The 21,311-nt window shown below is 44.3% G+C and overlaps 1 protein-coding gene across 4 annotated transcripts in view; it reads left to right on the forward strand.

The window, feature by feature from the left end:
- Window positions 1-18,114, forward strand: part of FAM120B (family with sequence similarity 120 member B) — a 104,093-nt gene extending 85,979 nt beyond the window's left edge. For 2 of the 4 annotated variants that reach the window (XM_064384090.1, XM_064384089.1), the window contains 4 exons: window positions 7,904-8,110; window positions 10,561-10,669; window positions 12,075-12,167; window positions 17,593-18,114. In XM_064384090.1, the coding sequence (XP_064240160.1) occupies window positions 7,904-8,110; window positions 10,561-10,669; window positions 12,075-12,167; window positions 17,593-17,633 (450 nt within the window). In that variant the 3' untranslated portion in view covers window positions 17,634-18,114. The remainder of the gene's footprint in view (window positions 1-7,903; window positions 8,111-10,560; window positions 10,670-12,074; window positions 12,168-17,592) is intronic. The other 2 variants (XM_021670672.2, XM_021670671.2) reach the window with 2 other exon arrangements.
- The last annotated feature ends 3,197 nt before the right edge of the window (window positions 18,115-21,311 follow it).

Raw genomic sequence — 21,311 nt, forward strand, 5'->3', positions numbered from 1 at the left:
AATCCATCGGGAGGTAATTTTTGTATAAGGTATAAGGAAGGGGTCCAGTTTCAGCTTCCTGCATATGGCTAGCCAGTTTTCCCAACACCATTTATTAAATAGGGAATCCCTTCCCCATTGCTTGTTTTTTTTTCAGGTTTGTCAAAGATCAGATGGTTGTAGGTGTGTGGCGTTGCTTCCGAGGCCTCTGTTCTGTTCCATTGGCCTATATCTCTGTTTTGGTACCAGTACCATGCTGTTTTGATGACTGTACCCTTGTAGTATAGTTTGAAGTCAGGTAGCGTGATGTCTCCAGCTTTGCCCTTTTTGCATAGGATTGTCTTGGCTATGTAGGCTCTCTTGGTTCCATATGAAGTTTAAGGTGGTTTTTTTTCCTTAAACCACCTCTGTGAAGAGGGTCATAGGTAGCTTGATAGGGATAGCATTGAATCTATAAATTACTTCGGGCAGTATGGCCATTTTCACAATATTGATTCTTCCTAACCATGAGCATGGAATGTTTTTCCATCTGTTTGTGTCCTCTCTTATTTCCTTGAGCAGTGGTTTGTAGTTCTCCTTGAGATCTTTTACCTCCTTTGTTGTATTCTTAGGTATTTTATTCTCTTTGTAGCAATTGTAAATGGGAGTTCACTTATGATTTGACTGCTTGTCTATTATTGGTGTATAGGAATGCTTGTGATTTCTGCACATTGATTTTGTATCCTGAGACTTTGCTGAAGTTGTTTATCAGCTTAAGGAGGTTTTGGGCTGAGACGATGGGGTCTTCTAAATATACAATCATGTCGTCTGCAAATAGGGACAATTCGACTTCTTCTTTATCTAAGTGAATGCCCTTTATTTCTTTTTCTTGCCTAATTTCTCTGGCTAGAACTTCCAATACTATATTGAATAGGAGTGGTGAGAGAGGGCATCCTTGTCTAGTGCCACATTTCAGAGGGCATGCTTCCAGTTTTTGCCCATTCAGTGTGATATTGGCTGTTGGTTTGTCGTAAATAGCTTTTGTTGTTTTGAGGTACGTTCCATTGATACTTAGTTTATTGAGAGTTTTTAGCATAAAGGGCTGTTGAATTTTGTCAAAGGCCTTCTCTGCATCTATTGAGATGATCATGTGTTTTTTGTCTTTGGTTCTGTTTATGTGGTGAATTACGTTTATAGACTTGCATATGTTGAAGCAGCCTTGCATCCCCGGTATGAAGCCTACTTGATCATGGTGGATAAGCTTTTTGATGTGCTGTTGGATTCAGTTTGTCATTATTTTATTGAAGATTTTTGCATCAATGTTCATCATGGATATTGGCCTATAGTTTCTTTTTAGTTGTGTCTCTGCCAGATTTTTGTATCAGGATGATGTTGGTCTCATAGAAATAGTTAGGGAGGTTTCTCTCTTTTTGTATTGTTTGGAATAGTTTCAGCAGGAATGGTACCAGCTCCTCTTTGTATGTCTGCTGGAATTCAGCTGTGAACCCGTCTGGACCTGGATGTTTTTTGGTTGGTAGGCTATTAATTGCTGTCTCAACTTCAGACCTTGTTATTGGTCTATTCAAGTTTCAGCTTCTTCTTGGCTTAGTCTTGGGAGTGTGCAAGTGTCCAGGAATTTATTCATTTCTTCCAGATTTACTGGTTTATGTGCATAGACTTGTTTGTAGTAATCTCCGATGGTAGTTTGTATTTCCGAGGAATCAGTGGTGATCTCCACTTTATTGTTTTTTATTTTTTTATTTATTTTATTTTATTTTATTTTGAGACGGAGTTTCGCTCTTGTTATTCAGGCTGGAGTGCAATGGCGCAATCTCGGCTCACCGCAACCTCCGCCTCCTGGGTTCAGGCAATTCTCCTGCCTCAGCCTCCTGAGTAGCTATTGTTTTTTATTGCATCTATTCTATTCTTCTCTCTTTTCGTTTTTATTAGTGTAGCTAGCGGTCTGTCTGTTTTGTTGATCTTTTCAAAGAACCAGCTCCTGGATTTATTGATTTTTTTGAAGGGTTTTTTGTGTCTCTTATCTTCTTCAGTTCTGCTCTGATCTTAGTTATTTCTTGTCTTCTGCTAGGTTTTGAGTTTTTTTGATCTTGCTCCTCTAGCTCTTTCAATTTTGATGAGAGGGTGTCAATTTTAGATCTTTCCTTGTTTCTCATGTAGGCATTTATTGCTATAAATTTCCCTCTAGACACTGCTTTAAATGTGTCCCATAGGATCTGGTACATTATGTCTTCATTTTCACTGGTTTCTAAAAAATTTTTATTTCTGCTTTCATTTCATTGTTTATTCATTTGTCATTCAGGAGCAAGTTGTTCAGTTTCCATGTGATTTTGCGGTTTTCAGTGCTTTTCTTAATCCTGAGTTCTAATTTGATCGTGCTATGGTCTGAGAGGGCGTTTGTTATGATTTCTGTTCTTTTGCATTTGTTGAGGAGTGATTTACTTCCAATTATGTGGTCAGTTTTGGACACTGCTTTAAATGTGTCCCATAGGATCTAGTACGTTGTGTCTTCATTCTTGTTGATTTCAAAGAACATTTTTATTTCTGCCTTCATTGTTTATTCATTCGTCATTCAGGAGCAAGTTGTTCAGTTTCCATGTGATTATGTGGTTTTCAGTGCTTTTCTTAATCCTGAGTTCTAATTTGATCATGCTATGGTTTGAGAGAGTGTTTGTTATGATTTCTGTTCTTTTGCATTTGCTAAGGAGTGATTTACTTCCAATTATGTGGTCTGTTTTGGAGTAAGTGCAGTGTGGTGCTGAGAAGAATGTATATTCTATGGATTTGGGGTGGAGTGTCCTGTAAATGACTATTAGGTCTGCTTGGTCCAAATCTTCATTCAAGTCCTGGATATCCTTGTTGCTTTCTGTCTCATTGATCTGTCCAGTATTGTCAGTGGAGTGTTAAAGTCTCCCACTATTATTGTGTGGGAGTCTTAAGTTTCTTTGTAGGTCTTTAAGAACTGGCTTTATGTATCTGGGTGCTCTTGCATTGGGTGCATAAATAGGATAGTTAACTCTTCTTGTTGCATTGATCCTTTTACCATTATATAATGCCCTTCTTTGTCGCTTTTGATCTTTGCTGGTTTAAAGTCCATTTTATCAGAGACTAGGATTGCTACCCCGGCTCTCTTTTTGCTCTCCATTTGCTTGTTAAATCTTCTTCCATCCCTTTATTTTGAGTCTGTGTGAGTCTTTGCATGTGAGATGGGTCTCCTGAATACAGCACACCGATGGGTCTTGACTTTTTATCCAGTTTGCCAGTCTGTGTCTTTTGATTGGAGCATTTAGGCCATTTACATTCAGTGTTAATATTGTTATGTTTGAATCTGAGCCTGCCATTTTGTTACTGGCTGCTTGTTTTGCCCATTAATTGACGTGGCACCTTCGTTGCGTTGTTACTCTTTACCATTCGGTATGTTTTTGCAGTGGCTGGAACTGGTTGTTCCTTTCCCTGTTGATTACTTCTTTCAGTAGTTCCTGTAAGGCAGGTCTTGTAGTGATGAAATATTTCATCAATTGCTTGTCCGTAAAAGATTTTATTTCTCCTTCACTTGCGAAGCTTAGTTTGGCTGGATATGAAATTCTGGGTTGAAAGTTCTTTTCTTTAAGGATGTTGAATATTGGCCCCCACTCTCTTCTGGTTTGTAGGGTTTCTGCTGAGAGATCTGCTGTGAGTCTGATGGTCTTTCCTTTGTGAGTGACTTGACCTTTCTCTCTGGCTGCCCTTAGGATTTTTTCCTTCATTTCAACCCTGGTGAATCTGATGATTATGTGCCTTTTGGTTGCTCTTCTTAAGGAATATCTTTTTGGTATTCTCTGTATTTCCTGGATTTGAATGTTGGCCTGCCTCGTTAGGTTGGGGAAGTTCTCTTGGATAATATCTTGAGTGTTTTCCAACTTGGATTCATTCTCTCCGTCACATTCAGGTATGCTGATCAAGCATAGATTAGGTTTTTTCACATAATCCCATAGTTCTTGGAGGCTTTGTTAATTTCTTTTCACTCTTTTTTCTCTAATCTTGCCTTCTCATTTTATTTCATTGATTTGATCTTCAATCTGTGATATCCTTTCTTCTGCTTGATCGATTTCGCTGTTGAAACTTGTGTATGCTTCACGAAGTTCTTGTGCTGTGTTTTTCAGCTCCATCAAGTCATTTATGTTCTTCTCTAAGCTGGTTATTTCTAGTTAGCATTTCGTCTAACCTTTTTTCAGGGTTCTTAGTTTCTTTGCATTGGGTTAGAACATGGTCTTTTAACTCAGAGAAGTGTATTACCCACCTTCTGAAGCCCACTTCTGTCAATTCGTTAGATTCATTCTCTTTTTTGTTCCCTTGATGGTGAGGAGTTGTGATCCCTGGGAGGAGAAGAGGGGTTCTGTTCTTTGTTGGTTTCATCCTTTTTGCACTGGTATTTTCCCATCTTCGTGGATTTATCTCCCTTTAATCTTTGAAGTTGGTGATTTCAGGAGGAGTCTCTGAGTGGATGTTTTTCTCTGTTGAGGTTGGAGCTGTATCTTTTTTGGCCTGTAGAGGGCGCCGCTGGGCTCTCTCGGGTCCGTCTGGTTGCTGGGTGGGCGGTCCTTCCCTGGGGTTTGTTTGCAGGTGAGATTGGCGCCGCCTTCCCAATGGCGTCTCTCCTCCCCCAGCTGGATCTTCCTGGTTGGGGTCAAACTGGTGTATTTGCTGCCAAGCTCTCTAGCAAGGGCTTCAGTTTGAGCTCTGTGCAGGTGGGGCCTCCCAGCCCTTATGGTCCGTCTGTCTCCCCGCTTTCACCTCTGCCTCCCTCTGTGGGAAGGTCCGTCCTGCTGGCGTTAGTCCAAACTCCGCCCAGGTCCCTGCGACAACTTGCCCAACCCGGCGTAGCTGCTGCTCCGATTTGCTTCGACTCCCCACGGCGCCCCAGGCCTGGCAGGGCTCCCGTGGACTGCGGGTTGCAGGAGGGACGAGGTAAGCCCAGGGTCCGAAACGGAGCACCGAGGGGGTTAAGTCCCCCGATCCTCCCAGCCGGCTGCACGTTTCAGGTGCGGACTTGATTTGACCCCCTGGGCGGGTCTCGCCCTGCGGCTCCTTCCCTGTCCCACGGAAACCAACCTGGCACCTCGTTTGGAATCGTGAGGTCCGCTAGCCCTCTCGGTCTCCTTCTGTGGGAGCTGCGTTCCGGTGCTGGCTTCTCTTGACCGGCGTGGCGCCCCCTCCTGTTCGTTTGTTTTTATGTCCTTTGCGGGAGTCCTGATGCAGAGCGGTGCAGCCACTCGGGATGGTCATGAGGCGGCTTCTTACAAAGCTAAACAGGTCTTAGCGTGCAGTCCAGTGCTGCACCCCTTGCTGTGGCCACAGCACAGCCTGTACATAGAGGTTTCAGCAGCCCTGTTCGTAATTACCAAAACTTGGAAGCGGCCAAGATGCCCTTCGGTGGATGACTAGATGAATGAAGTGGCCCATCTGGACAATGGAATGTTAAAAATAAGTCTGTCGAGCTGTGAAAAGACATGGAGGAAACTTAAATGCATGGGACTAAGTGAAGGAAGCCAATCTGAAGAAGCGGCCTACTCTCTGCTTCCAACAATAGGAAGTCTGGAAAAGGCTTGCCAGGGGCTTGGGGAGGGAGGGTGAGCAGCCAGGCAGGAGGGTCTCAGGGCAGTGCATCCGCTCTGTACGATGCTCGCATGGTGGGGCCAGGTCATTACACATTTGTCCAGACCCACAGAAGGTACACCGCCAGGAGTGAACCCTCATGTCAGCTGTGGCCTTGAGGGACATGTCAGTGTGGGTTCATCGATTATAACAGGTGTGTCCTCCAGGCTTTGGCGGGTGGAGGCATTGATCTGTGGAGAAGCAGAGGGTAGGTGGGGAATCTCCGTATCTTCCTCTCAATTTTGCTGTGACCTAAAACTGCTCTAAAAAAAAAGTCTTTTTTTCTAAGTTAATTATTTGAAAAGATGAATAAAACTGATAAACCTGTAACAAAATTAATCAAGAAAAGGAGAAGGCACAAACTGCCAGTATATGGCATGAAAAAGGGGCATCTGTACATATAGACGAGGCAGACTAAAGAGATGAGAGAACATTTATACCAATACATTTGAAACTTCAGGTAAAATGTATGCCATAAAGAGTAACAGTGAAAAAAAATGTTCAGGTAAAATGAGCATATTCCTTGAAAAATACAACCTAATAAGACTGAAGAATGAAGAAATAGAAAACTTGAATGGTTCAGTGTCTACTGAAGACATTGAATCTGAAGTAAAAACTCTTCCCACTAGGAATCCTCAAGGTTAGAGGGCTTCCCTGTGAGCTTTTCCAGACACCCAGGGAGGAAACAGCATCTGTGCTATACTCGTTCTAGAGAGCAGAACAAGAAAGAAGGCTTTCTAACTGTTTTTATAAGTCCAGCAAAATCCTGATACAAAAATCTGACAAAGACATCACAAGAAATAGAAATTTAGGCCATTTTGTTTCATGAAGATAAATTCAAAGCTGCCAAACAAAATATCAGCGAATCAAATCCAGCAATATACAGAAGTAATACTACATGGTGACCAAGTTGGGGTTATTTTTGGAATGCAGGGTCGATTTAATATTTGAAAACCATTGTAAAGAACAATAAATAAGAAAAAGCATATAATGGATGCTAAAAAAGATTTGATGAAATTCAGTCCTGGTTATGGCAGTCACCTTAAGGCTTCTGTAGGAAGCAGACATCTCACTAACCCATCTTGTTAGTCAGAATGCACTCAGCACTGTGTACCTGTATAATGGTTGCTCTTTGTAAAAATGAGTGTTGTTTTGGATAATTTTGTACAACAGAAAGTGTCATCAGCACCATTTTAGGATAAAGTCGTGCTGCGCAACAAAAATTGTTTTGATTAAACCTTAGATTAACTTTCGGTTAATCCCAGTTCATGATAAATTTCTTAAAATGGTTAGCAAGCTTCTTTTATTTTAATAAGTGAAGCCTTGACTTCTAAAGGGGCTAAAATATCTGTCACTTTTCTCCTAATTTATTTAAAACAGCTCTTGGTTAGTTTGAGCTTGTAGATAAACCAGACAGTGATGGATTCAGTTGCACTTACCTCATTTATGGACTCATTTGGACACTTGCTAGATATCAGTGTCACTTTGCATGGGGACAGCATAGGCCAGGAGGTAGAGAGTATCTCACGCAGCATTCTCGCTAAATGCAGGAACCCCTCTGTAGCATCTTAGGACAGCTTCCCTGTTTGAGAACAGTCAGAGTGTCGGACGTCCAGGAGAATTTGACAGGGAAAAGAAGTATTTCATATTGGTATGATCTTAATTTGCAAAGATTATCAGCCTACCAACCTAGTGAGATACGTAAGCCGTTTTATTCTTAAATGGTAAGTATTCATTTAAAATTAGATCTTTAATACCAAATACTCATAATTTACAACAATTACGATTTTTTAAATGCCATAAACTTAATAGTATCTAAAATGATACTCTCTTGGCTTCCCTGTTTGTCCCTTTGCCTTTGAAGAAAGTTGTTCAGGAAAGAATGCACCCAGAGTGAATGATCATGTGAGCTTTTTCCTAGTGGGCAGTTTTCACCATTTCTGTTCTCAGCGCAGTGGTTGCTAGGAGGCAGGAGACACCGTGCTCACTGCCTGTGTGTGTGGAGCAGGCTGAATAAGTGTCTGAGGTTTGAACGGATGGGTGGATGGATGAAGACACACTCATACTGAAGAGGCACCCTCATTTCTGTCAGCTGAGGTTGCTTCCAAGGCCTCTGTAATCAGTAGAGCTGGTGAAGCTCAGCTTTGCAGATACCACCGTGGTGATGCTGTCCAGTTACTGAGCGAGCATCCATTCTGAGCAGAGTAACTTCGCAGTGCCGAGATCCACACAGGTGTCTGTTTCTTGCATGTGTGACTCGTGTCTGACGTTGTGTGTGTTCTGGTCTCCACAGCCCGATTACATCAACCCCAGAGCCGTGCAGCTGGGCTCCCTTCTCGTCCGTGGCCTCACTACTCTGGTTCTAGTTAACAGCGCGTGTGGCTTCCCCTGGAAGACGAGTGACTTCATGCCTTGGAATGTATTTGACGGGAAGCTTTTTCATCAGAAGTACCTGCAGTCTGAGAAGGGTTACGCTGTGGAGGTTCTTTTAGAACAAAATGTGAGTTTGCAGATGGCTACCTTTCACCAGAAACATCCCTGTAGTTCCAGGCTACACAAATAATATGAGGTCGACTATTGCGTTTTTCAAATTTAATGCTTGCCAAGTAAAGGATTCCATTATTCCGTTAAACCAGAAACACGTGATTTGAAGCATTAGGCCTCAGTGTCAGCATAACTCATACAGGCTGAATACCCCTTCTCTGAAATACTTAGGACCAGAAGTGTTTTGGATTTTTGGAACGTTTGCATATACAGTTGACCCTTGAACAATGCCAGGATTAAGGGCTGCAAACCTTCGTGCAGTGGAAAGCCTCCATATAATTTTTGACTCCTCCAAAATTGTACTGCAAAGAGCCTACTGTTGACCAGAAGCCTTAACCAATAACATAACAGTCAATTAGCACCTCGTTTATGTTATATGTGTATTATATACTGTATTCTGACAGTAAAGTAAGCTGGAGAAAAGAAAATATGATTAAGAAAGTCGTAAGGGGAGGACTATATTTCCTGTTCATTAAATGGAGGTGATCACCACCACCTTGAGTGGGCTGAGGAGGAGGGTGGGCTTGCTGCCCCAGGTGTGGCAGAGGCCAAAGGAAATGCCCATGTTAGTGGATCTGTGCAATTCAAACCCATGTTGTTCAAGGGTCAGCTGGACAGACATCAAGAGATAGCTCAGGGATGAGACCCAAGTGTAAACGCAGAATTCATGTGTGTCTCATACACGCCTCATACGTGCAGCCTCAAGGTAATTTCATACTGTACTTTCGGTGACGTCGTGCATGGCACAGTGTTTTGCCTGCATCTGTCACGAGATCAGGTGTGGAATTTCCCATTTATGGCATCTTGTTGGTGCTCAAAAAGTTTTAGATTTTGGATTTTCAGATTAGGAGTGCTTAGCCTGTAGCTTCTGCCAAAATTCTTGAATAGGGTTCAGGACTTCCAAACTTAACGCTTAGGTGGGGCAAGCAGCATCACACCCAGTCTGACGCGTTTTTAATTTCTGAAGTGCTTTTTACTCTTCTCCCCATTACACACACACAGTACACATACTTTTTTTTTTGAGACAGGGTCTTGCTGTGTTGTCCAGCCTAGAGTGCAATGGTGCAATCTCTACTGACTGCAAACTTCCACCTCCAGCACTTGAGTGATCCTCCCTCCTCAGCCTTCTGAGTAGCTGGGACCGCAGATGCTCACCACCATGCCCAGCTAATTTTTGTATTTTCAATAGAGATGAGTTTTTTCCGTGTTGCCCGGGAACTCCTGGGCTCAAGTGATCTGCCTCCCTCAGCCTCCCAAAGTGCTGGGATTACAGGCGTGAGCCACCGTGACCAGCCCCTCTCCCTTTTTTAATGAAGAACTAACACTCCCTACAGAAGTGCCTCCACAGATATCAGACTCATCTGATAGGTGTAGTTACGGTTTATTCCTTGAAAATACTCCCCAAAGGCTGCCAGTTTAGCTGGGGACGCTGGCTGCTGTCCAGCTTTATAAATACAGTTGCTACGTGACTCCTGGAAGATTTCCAAATAAGGCATCAAGCCAAGCTCATTTGGAGCGTGTTTTAATACCCGCAGGGATGTGAAAAGCAGTGTGATCCGTGAGAGAGCACACTGGTCTGTCAGAGTAGAGCACTCCAAGCTTTCTTAGCAGAGAGAACACATTTGGTAATGTGTTGCCATCACTGTTTCTCACATACACACACATTCCAGAGTGGCAGAGGACTGTAAGTGTTTAGATCTTAGAAGCAGCCTGAATTTTGCAGAGAGCAAAAGCAGAATAAGGAGAAATACACTCCTAATAAGCCAATGAGTATTGGAAGGTAGACTGTAGAAATGAAAGCTCAAGTAGCCGTATTGGACCACAGCCCACAAATCATCCATCATGGATCTTTTCCTTTCTTTATTCAATTTCTTGACCAAGTTCCAAGTGATTATAGGTTCTAGTTTTTAAAAAAAAAACTTATAAGATAGAATATTCAGTGATAAAACAGGAAGCTTGAAGGAAAGGTTGAATGCTCCATGTTCCGTTTCTTGATCTGCTATTTTTTTGAGTTTTGTTGTTGTTGTTTGTGTTTTTTTGACCATGGCTTTTCTGCTGAATGTTCTAATAACTAAGAATGGAAAGATTAAGATCTATTAAATGCAAACACTTTTTAAAGGTAAGATTGTGTGGTAATCACCTAAATTGTCTTAATAGGACTTAAAGATTCTTCTTTAGAAATGATCGTTTCACCTACGGAAGCTGCTTGGTGTTATTTTTCTGGGGGGTGTGGGAGAATATGTTCTCTAAGAACCTCTTGTGACGTGATCATGCTGAAGGAGGACTGTACTGTGGTTCACGCCTGGGAGCAGGGTGCAGCTACCACCGCCGCCTAGCCTGGGAACAGCGTGGGAGGGTGTCCCGTAAGCTTCCGTTACATCTCATTTGCATCTGGTCTGTTTGCAGAGATCTCGGCTCACCAAATTCCACAACCTGAAGGCAGTCGTCTGCAAGGCCTGCATGAAAGAGAACAGACGCATCACTGGCCGAGTCCACTGGGGCTCGCACCATGCAGGTGGGAAAGGGCCGGGTGCTTTGAGACGCCCACAAGCGTAGACCCTAACTGCTTCCCATATTTTGTTGATAGATGAATTCTAAGAAGAGGCTGATACAGTTGGATGAAAAGAATAGAATTTAAATGATAGGGCTGAGTGTGGTGGCTTATGTCTGTAATACCAGCACTTTGGGAGGCCAAGGCAGGCGGATCACTTGAGATCAGGAGTTCAAGACCAGCCTGGACTACATGGTGAAACCCTGTCTCTACTAAAAATACAAAAATTAGTCGGGCATGGTGGTGCATGCCTGTAATCCGAGCTACTCAGTAGGCTGAGGAAGGAGGATCGCTTGAATCTGGGAGGTGGAGGTTTCAGTGAGCTGAGATCGTGCCCCTGCACCCCAGCTTGGGTGACATAGCAAGACTCTGTCTCAAAAAAAAAAAAAAAGAAAAGAAAAGAAAAAGAAAATGATAGATCTCTACACAGTGGTTTAAATTTTGGTCCCGATAGGAAAATTTCTCAGAAAAGACTCACTTATTAATTAAATAATTAAGAACTCTTTCTAAGTATGTAACCTCCTTTCTAGGATTCTCCAGAAGAGCGGCTGCTTAGGTAGTGTTTGTTTATTTGACAAGAGTTTAGGTTTATTTTTTCTTATAATAAAAGTATATTAGAAAAATTAAGTGTAAAGGAAATAATTAAAAAGGAAATGTAAGTGGCCTTTAATTCTGTCACATAAAGATAACAAGTGTGGACTTCTGCCAAGGTTTCTGTGTGTGGATCTCGTTCTGCGTTTATTCCACGCAGTCTGCTTTCCCACTTAGCACTTAACTTAGGGCACGAACACCACAGGATCTTCACCGCGAGACAGCTCGTTCTCTGTTTGGAACCTTCTTTGTGGAGCACCATGGACTATCACGATACCTTTAAAAAATCACAGGAATTTCTATTAGGGCTTCTCGTGGAGACAAACAGGACAAGGAATGAGGAACTGGGAAGTTACGGAAATTTTAAAGCACACAAAGTGTGTGTGGAGAATGGGGAGAAGCTTGCAAGTCCCAGAAGTGCTGCTTGATCCCTCGCCGAGGGCGCCGGAGGAATGGGCTTGGTCATGGGCGCCATGGCCTGTGTGGGTCCAGTGGGGTCCCAGGGAAGAGGAGCGGTTGGGCTGCTCAACTCTGTGTTTGCAGAGTTTGCCCTCTCACCACCAATGCCAGATTCTCCTGGGGTTAGAGTTTAATGCACAGATCTGTGACTCCACTCCTGGGGATGCAATCCTTAAATCTGCATTTTTTCATGAGCCCTCCTCACTTAAGTACAGGAGAACTGCTGGCCTGGTGCGACCTTGCCACACTCTGGCATGATGTGTCATTTGGGTTAAGACGTTTGAGAACTTGCTAATCCTCTGACCATGTGTTCCCACAGGGAGGTGGGGAAGACAGGGCTCCGGCTCCCACAGAACGGGCTCTGGGTATAGCCGCTCTGGTCAGGGACAGCCGTGGCGAGACCAGGGACCAGGTAAGAAGGCCGATGGTCACTCTGCTGGGCCACCTGCATGGCGCTGCCTCTCACCTTGTGCTTTTGCTGATAACTGCCTTCCTCTGTTTCAAAAAAAGGTTGTATATTTATTTATGGTAAATAAACATACCGCTGTATCTAACTTTTATCATTTAGTGAAATAAAGACAAATAATTTTCATGCTTGATGCTAGCCCTGTCTGCTCCTGGCCACTTTATTCATTTTCTATCAGTTCATTCTGCTCAAGATCCAGTTTTTGTAACTTACTCGCTAGAATGTACTTGTAAAATTTACATGTGGAAGGTCCATTGTTCTCATGAAAAAACGACAGGTTATGGTGTTTCGGCAATAGCTGTGTTCAGGGAGTAGCATTCTGGTATTTTCCATGGCTTGGACAGAGCCCCAACACTTTGTTTTTTACACATGTTGAAGGTATCTGTTTTAATGTGTGTATTATGTTGAATTTAAATACATAGAGAACATCACATCAGTATTTGAGCTCAAATTCCTTATAGTTTGAGATCCAAACTTCATACAGTTTGAAATTACCTAGTATTTATAATTTAATCCCTTAAAATCTAGATCAACCTTTAATTTCTGGTATTTGTGACTTTGGCAATGTCGAAAACGTGTGGAGACTTCCCAGGCTGCTCTCATTCCCCACAGCACGGCAGGTCTTCAGTGTGAATGCAGTTGACCTTTGGGGTCTGTCTCGGGTGCAGTTTGCTGGAGGCTGCAGGGCCACACGTCTCTTCAGTCCTGTGTCCTTCCATCAGCAGACGTTGCCAGTCCACTGTCTTGTTCAGTGTAGATCAGAATTTACGGTGCATATTTTTGAAATGCCGACTTTGAGAGAGAGCTTCATAAATTTAGATTTACATTTGCTCGAGATGTTTCCTTGAATGAGCTTAACCTGCAGAAACTCTACCCCAGCGAGTCGTGGACCCACCGTCATCTGGAGCTTCCTGATGGCCCCACGGGCCATGTACATCCGTCCTCTCATGCTACAGTGTCAACACGAGCAGTTCCACGCATCACTAACTAAACCATCCAGCAGAGATCAGGGCAAAAGACCTTCCATTTTTGCAAGGATATTTGAGATTGCTTTTCACTTAGACGGTACTGCAGTTTATTGGCGTAAACCATGACCAGAGCCCTCAGACGGACACCTCAAAGTGGAACACTTCAGAGAGAGACAGAAAGGTAGCACTCCGTCACTTACAGATGTCGCATCAAGAGCATGCCCAGCCCTGCCCTGACCCGAGAAGCGAGGTGGCATGGGGCCCGTTTGGCACTGACCCCTCTGGGATGGTCAGAGCTTCAGGCTTTTCACTACTTTCACTTTCCTCCTGCTGTCATAGCTTCAGACAGGCTGATTTGTCTGAAGCCCTGGTTTTGCCTCTTCCCAGTGGCCTGCCCAGAGGGGATCACGGGACCACTGGGCGGCTCCTGCCTCTGACGCAGTGTGGCCTGACCAGTTGCAGGTACAGCACCTCCACAGAGCCAGCATCCGGGCAGAGGTCACGGTGGCCACTTCCAAAATGAAGTATTTCTTTTCCTGGCATTAATTCTAACATTTCTCTTAACATGTATGTCAGACTGTTTTGTTAAATAGTCTTTTCTGTTAAAAATAAAGCAACGTCAATTCTCCCTCAATATCGCTGTTCTTACAGCACCAAAGCCTGCGGGTGCGGCCTGGCAGGTACGGCCTGGCAGGAGCGGAGCCATGTGCTTCTCTAAGCTGCCCCAGAGCACGGCCCTCAGGTCATGTGCCAGGAGAGGTGCTGTGCATATTGCTTCTTCCTGTCTTTAGCGTGATGACAGAGACCACACGAGCGTCTTTAAAGTAGACCAGGAGAACCCCCATCCTTGGATTGACAGGAAACAGGCTTCTTCCAATTCTGTTAGCAGAGAACAGCATCCAGAAATTTCTCCTCCTCATGCAAATGAAAACAGCAGAATGACTTTCCATAGGTAGAACCGAAGATAGTCATTGTCAGCCCTGGGTCCCTGCGGGACAGGGGGAATCTCAGTCTTGGAGTGTGTGTGTGCCTCCGCAGCAGATCCCTCAGCCAGCCGGTAACAGGCATCCCCCCAGTCACCCTTGGCCTTGCCAGAAGTCCAGATGCTGCCATGGTGTCCTCATCCTGCCTGGGTTGCAGCTCCTTGGGGCAGGCTGAGCTGAGCCCGAGGGATCTCTAAGTGGCATGCAGCTTCTGGTTGTGTGGGTGAGGAGACAGCCCTGAGATGGACACAGGTTTGGGGGTGACAGGACATGGGGGGCTGGCGAGAGACAGATAGAGGCAGTGTCCCACCAGGACTGAGCCGGAGAGGGAGGCAGTCCAGAAGCTGGTCAAAGAAGAGAGGCTCCGAGAACCGAAGCTGACAGAAAGGGCCAGCGAGCAGGGAGGGTGGGAGGGAGCAAGTGAAGGCCGTCCCCTGCAGGACCAGGACGGGCACCACTGGAATCTCCAGGGGCACTTGTTTCTTGTTCTTTCCTGCTTCTAATTGTGTAAGCTACTGATGGGAAGCAGGAAGTCCGTACAGGGTGAGCATCCTGTGTCTGAAATCCAGAATGCTCCAGAGTCCAGAACGTCTGCCCAACAGGACGCTCAAAGGAAATGCTCCTTGAAGCATTTTTTAATTTCAGATATGATTAGGGTTGCTGAACCTCAGTAAGTATAATGCAGATATTCCAAAATCTGAAAAAATCTGAAACCTGAAGCACTTCTGTTTCCAAGCATTTCGGAAAAAGGTTACTGTAGTAAGCAACCCGGTTGCCTCTGCAGCCTGGGTGTCTGTTTGGGTGTGGACGCATGAGTGGCCACAGTCCTCCCCAGGGACACACTCCTCTCTCTACCTGGAATATGCCAGCCTCCCTCAGGACTCCCTGTGCTCTGGGCTCTGCGGCCCCTGCACCCTTCACATCCCATGCTTCAATCCCTCATTTTCATCTTTGCCACGTTCGCGTTGCTGAGGGTGACGCACGCGTCCCAGGATGGAGGCGGGCTTGGCCGGCGGAGGCCCCTGGTGTGTGCGCCCTCTTGTCTTGATTGAACATTTACTTCCTGCAGATTCCTGAATCCCTGAGCTGGTCCACAAGGCTGCGGGGGTGGCAGAGACTCTCCCTAGACTCTTGGCCAGGCTTTCCATAGCATGCCTAGTAATTTGCTTTTAAATCCCATACACACATCTGTAAGTACCACTTTAGCACAAGTTTCCTTTCTGACATTTCTTTAGGATGTCATTGGCGAATATAAGTAAGATGCTGAGGAACCAAGTGAATTTGTCACTCTTCCTGGCCCAGAAAGGAGCACGGAGGAGATGTGGGCAGTGGCACAGGGGAATGGCGGGCACCACTGGCCCTGCTGAGTAAAGGGTGTGTGACCGGGAGAGCAGCTCTGCACCTGGCTCTCCCACCTCGTTCCGAAGTCACTGTGAAGTGAAGTGAGCTCTCCCAGGCTCTGCAGAGCCCACCTCGTCGGAGAAGCAGCTCTCCAGGAAGGAGGAGACAGTTGGGCTATGGGGCGGGAACTCCAGGTGCAGGGTTCCCTTGTCACCGCCCACAGGACCGCTTTGAATTTCGGGACCTGTTTGGAATTCTGAAGAATGTTTGTCAGTCCGGGTGCAAGGCCTAGAGGAGCATGTTTTACCACTTCTGTTCTGGTCACTTAGAAACAATAAAACCGTAATGGCCTCAGCAGCTGCAGCCTAACACACTTACAGGCTGTGCCCTAGTTTCATAAATAGGTCTTTGAAGAAGATCCCTACTTTGTTGCAGTAGGATCATAGCAGTAACACAGAAGTCTAAGAATGGTAATGTATGTGGGTTTGGGGCCGGAAAAGAGCTCTAGGAGACTCTCAGGTTAAAGGCAAAATTGCGATGTGAAACGCTGAGTTAGTGTCAGATTTCAGAGTTTAGGAATGAGGGGGAGAAAGGAAACGGTTTTTGCAAGACCTAAGCAAGGGTGGCGGGTTCCATTTGCGTTCTGCCTTACGGGTGGAAGCACTTACAAAAATGGTGTCGGTGGTGCCCGTGTGTATCTAACTTCAGAGATTCCAGTGTAAAGTGTGTGTGATACACACATGCACACGCTGCTCTCATCAGGACTGGAGTGTATTTTTCAGACCAGTTAACCCACTTTTTGGTTTTAATTACTGTGACTGAATTTGAGACAGCACATTTCTTGAGTTTTGCCTACCTTAAACTCCTCTTCTGGTTATTTCTCGGAGATATTAAAGTGGTTCAAATAGAAAGTTGTCACTATTTCCAGGGCAATTAATAGGTAAAATTCCTTGTGTTGGTAAAAAAAACTAAAAATGCCTCATAATCAAAGTATTCAGTCACTGCCAAAAGGTTGTCAAGTTTCTGGAGCCTGAGTGTGTGGACAGGTAGGGGGCTCCTGGGGAGCCTGGCCTGAACTCTCTGGCCCACTTCAAAGGCCTCAGAGCTCAGAGCAGGCAGCTGCCCCAGAACAAAGGCTGCGCAAGTGAGAAGGCTTTAACCTATTCCTTGCTGTTGCCCAGCCCAGCTGGCAAGAGATGATGTGTTAAATTCCACAGTCCATAGCTACAATTTGCCTGTGATTTTCCAGATTGTCACTTCTCCCTGGTGATTCTGTAGGAGGCCTGCTATAAAACTGCCTGTGATCATCTGTGGTAACAAGGGTGGGGACAGAGGTAACAGGGATCTAGAAACCTCACTCTCTGGCTGTAACCCTCTCTTTTCACACCTCCTGCCAGAGCCCACACTTTTGGGGCATGAGGGACTCAGGCTGCCCAGGGCAGGAGGGGCCAGAGGAGAGGTGTGGAGACCATCCATCCAGTCCCTGCAAGTGAAAGCCTTGTGCCATCATACACCAGAAGAAAACTCAGAGCAGGGAACATTGGAAGAAAAGTGTTATTTTTAAAGTGTGAAAAACTGTCACCCTTTTTACTGCTAGTAGGAGGGTTCAGCCCTGAGTCTTTTCTTCCCAACATTCCCCGTCTGTCAGAAAGGCAGAAAGTCGCCGCCCAGGCTGCGGCTGGGAAAGGGAAGCCCTGGGCCAGCCACAGAAAGAGCTGCACGTGAGCTTTTCTGTGCTTGGCAGAACATCCAGCGAGCCATCTGCATGTGAATTTCCATTTCCATAAGTCGTCAGCAGTAGTAAACGCCTGGAAATCACGCAGATGGATGGAGCTGGTGTGAAGAGGAACAACTTTGACATTGTTTCCTTCCACTAACCTCTTAATTAATTGCTTCCACTTTAATGGAATAATTATGGAACACAGTTTTAATGGCATGTGGCCACACTGTAAAGAGGAGAGAGCTCTGTCCTCCAAATGCAGCTCGGCATCTCTGTTCATACTTAGGAATGTTCAGTGTTCTCGTTTGTGTATCGAGGGATTTAATTCTTACTGTGGCTTTCGTGTCTCTGCACTGCAGGAAGCAGACAGTACGAGCATGACCAGTGGAGAAGATACTAGTTGTCGTCCTGGTAAGTTCATCACTTGCATCTCCAGAAGAAATCAGTTTCGTGTCTGTCTGTATAACGTAAATCTTCATATCAAGTACCAAAATGAACAGAACTCAGATATGGGATCCTGCTGACCTGCTGCTGAGTTAACTTGGTTTCAAGACACGTTTCCTTCCTCCAGGAAGAGTGTGGAGAGAAAAAGAGGTGCACATGGACGCAGAGCCCTGCCAGCACCCTCCTCTGCATTGTGGCTGCAAGGAGACCTTGCCTGTGGGAGCCGGGCCTCGCTTGTGTTAAGAAGGAAAGATGCCGTTTTCAGCGGCTTCTCCCTCCATCGTGCAGAAGAGCTTTTGTTGGCTTCTTTCCCGAGCTTGTGCCTGATTCTGTGGCCCAGAACAATCATTGTTCACATCTTCATGTATTTCGTTTTGATCTTTCATATATATGATGCCTAGCTAATTTCATTTTACAATAAATGGGAATCCATTGTATTCTGCTTTTTTTTTTAACAACAATAGATTACGAGGAGTCTCATGTTATTAAAAAGTCGGAAAATGCCATACAGTAGTCCTCCGTTACCTGCGGGGGATGAGTCCCAGGACCCTCAGTGGATGCCTGAGACTGTGGGTGGAATGGAACCCTGCGTACATATGCACATGGTTTTTTTTTTTTTTTCTCTCTACGTGTGTTCTATGGTAAAGTTTAATAAGGAACTATACAAGATTAACAGTAATCAATAACTAATAAAAATTATGTGAATGTGGTCTCTCTCAAAATGTTGTACTGTAATCATCCTTCTTGCTCTCTGATAACCAAGACCTAAATGACTAATGGGCAGAGAAGCTGGATGAGGGGCTGATTCACGTCTCCATGGGAGGCACGCAGTCTCCTTACGCTACTCAGAATGGCAAACAAGTTAAAACTTAACAAGTTGTTTCTGTGATTTCTTGTTTAATCTTTTTGGACTTCAGTTGACCACAAGTAACCAAAACCACAGAAAATGAAGCTGGGGATAAGGGGCACTGCTGTACAATATTTCAGAAATTGTTTTCTAATTAGAAATTCTAATCAAATGTAAGTTTCCAACTATTTGTTCTCTTGGTCCTTAGAAGTGTTTGAGCAGAAAAGTAACAACTATCTTCCCACCTTCTTAGTGGAACACTTAATTCTGCCTGGAGGGTTCTGCCTGGGAGAGATGATAGCATGTGTGTGACTCCTGCGTTTGTTTGTGTGGGGTCATCCTTCTCGTTTGATTTTGCCAGGGCCTGGCTCAGGACTTTTGACAGCAGTGCCTGTGAAGACAGGCCTGGCTCTCCATGCAGTCACACAGGAAACCCACAGAGAACATGCCTAGAACACGTGGTGGCTGGGCTGCCAGCAGGCCTGGTTTACGATGCCGCAAGTGAACGGCACTTTTTTCCTCTCTCTGTGAGCATTGAAAGAATTTTATTTAAAAGAAATTTTCTTTTTAAGTTCGGAGTAATCCTTTTCATGGAAGAATCTTAAGGTCATACAATAATTCAAAATTTTTTAAGTTTTTTATTTTTTATTGCACTTTAGGTTTTGGGATACATGTGCAGAACATGCAGGATTATTGCACAGGTACATACACGGCAACGTGGTTTGCTGCCTCCATCCCCCCATCACCTGTATCTGGCATTTCTCCCCATGTTATCCTTCCCCAACCTCCCTATCCCCCACTGTCCCTCCCCTGTTTCCCCCAACAGACCCCAGTGTGCGATGCTTCCCTCCCTGTGTCCATGTGTTCTCATTGTTCAACACCTGCCTATGAGTGAGAACATGCGGTGTTTGATTTTCTGTTCTTGTGTCAGTTTGCTGAGAATGATGGTTTCCAGGTTCATCCATGTCCCTACAAAGGACACGAACTCATCGTGTTTTATGGCTGCATAGTATTCCATGGTGTATATGTGCCACATTTCCTTTTCCAGTCTATCATCGATGGGCATTTGGGTTGGTTCCAGGTCTTTGCTATTGTAAACAGTGCTGCATTGAACATTCGTGTGCATGTGTCCTTATAGTAGAACGATTCAAATCCTTTGGATATATACCCAGTAATGGGATTGCTGGGTCAAATGAAATTTCTATTTCTAGGTTCTTGAGGAATCCCCACACTGTCTTCCACAATGGTTGAACTAATTTACACTCCCACCACCAGTGTAAAAGTGTTCCTATTTCTCCACATCCTCTCCAGCATCTGTTGTCTCCAGATTTTTTAATGATCGCCATTCTAACTGGTGTGAGATGGTATCTCAATGTGGTTTTGATTTGCATTTCTCTAATGACCAGTGATGAGGAGCATTTTTTCATATGTTTGTTGGCCTCATAAATGTCTTCTTTTGAAAAATGTCTGTTCATATCCTTCACCCACTTTTGAATGGGTTCGTTTTTTCTTGTAAATCTGTTTTAGTTCTTTGCAGATTCTGGATATCAGCCCTTTGTCAGATGGGTAGATTGCAAAAACTTTTTCCCATTCTGTTGGTTGCTGGTTCACTCTAACGATTGTTTCTTTTGCTGTACAGAAGCTCTGGAGTTTAATTAGATCCCATTTGTCTATTTTGGCTTTTGTGGCCAATGCTTTTGGTGTTTTGGTCATGAAGTCCTTGCCTATGCCTACGTCCTGAATGGTTTTGCCTAGGTTTTCTTCTAGGTTTTTTATGGTGTTAGGTCTTATGTTTAAATCTTTAATCCATCTGGAGTTAATTTTAGTGTAAGGTGTCAGGAAGGGGTCCAGTTTCTGCTTTCTGCACATGGCTAGTCAGTTTTCCCAACACCATTTATTAAACAGGAAATTCTTTCCCCATTGCTTGTTTTTGTCAGGGTTGTCAAAGATCAGATGGTTGTACATGTGTGGCATTGCTTCTGAGGCCTCTGTTCTGTTCCATTGGTCTATATCTCTGTTTTGGTACCAGTACCATGCTGTTTTGATGACTGTAGCCTTGTAGTATAGTTTGAAGTCCAGTAGCATGATGCCTCCAGCTTTGTTCTTTTTCCTTAGGATTGTCTTGGCTATGCAGGCTCTCTTTTGGTTCCATATGGGCTTTAAGGTGTTTTTTTCCTTAAACTACCTCTGTGAAGAGGGTCATAGGTAGCTTGATAGGGACAGCATTGAATCTATAAATTACTTTGGGCAGTATGGCCATTTTCACAATATTGGTTCTTCCTAACTACAAGCATGGAATGTTTCTCCATCTGTTTGTGTCCTCTCTTATTTCTTTGAGCAGTGGTTTGTAGTTCTCCTTGAAGAGGTCCTTTACATCCTTTGTTAGTTGTATTCCTAGGTATTTTATTCTCTTTGTAGCAATTGTGAATGGGAGTTCGTTCTTGATTTGGCTCTCTTTAAGTCTGTTATTGGTGTATAGGAATGCTTGTGATTTTTGCACATTGATTTTATATCTTGAGACTTTGCTGAAGTTGCTTATCAGTTTCAGGAGATTTTGGGCTGAGACGATGGGGTCTTCTAAAATATACAATCATGTCATCTGCAAATAGAGACAATTTGACTTCCTCCTTTCCTAATTGAATACCCTTTATTTCTTTTTCTTGCCTGATTGCTCTGGCTAGAACTTCCAGTACTATATTGAATAGGAGTGGTGAGAGAGGGCATCCTTGTCTAGTGCCAGATTTCAAAGGGAATGCTTCCAGTTTTTGCCCATTCAGTATGATACTG

Source organism: Aotus nancymaae, unplaced genomic scaffold, assembly GCF_030222135.1.
Source record: "Aotus nancymaae isolate 86718 unplaced genomic scaffold, 86718_ANA_hifiasm-v0.15.2.pri h1tg000034l, whole genome shotgun sequence".
NCBI lineage: Eukaryota > Metazoa > Chordata > Mammalia > Primates > Aotidae > Aotus > Aotus nancymaae.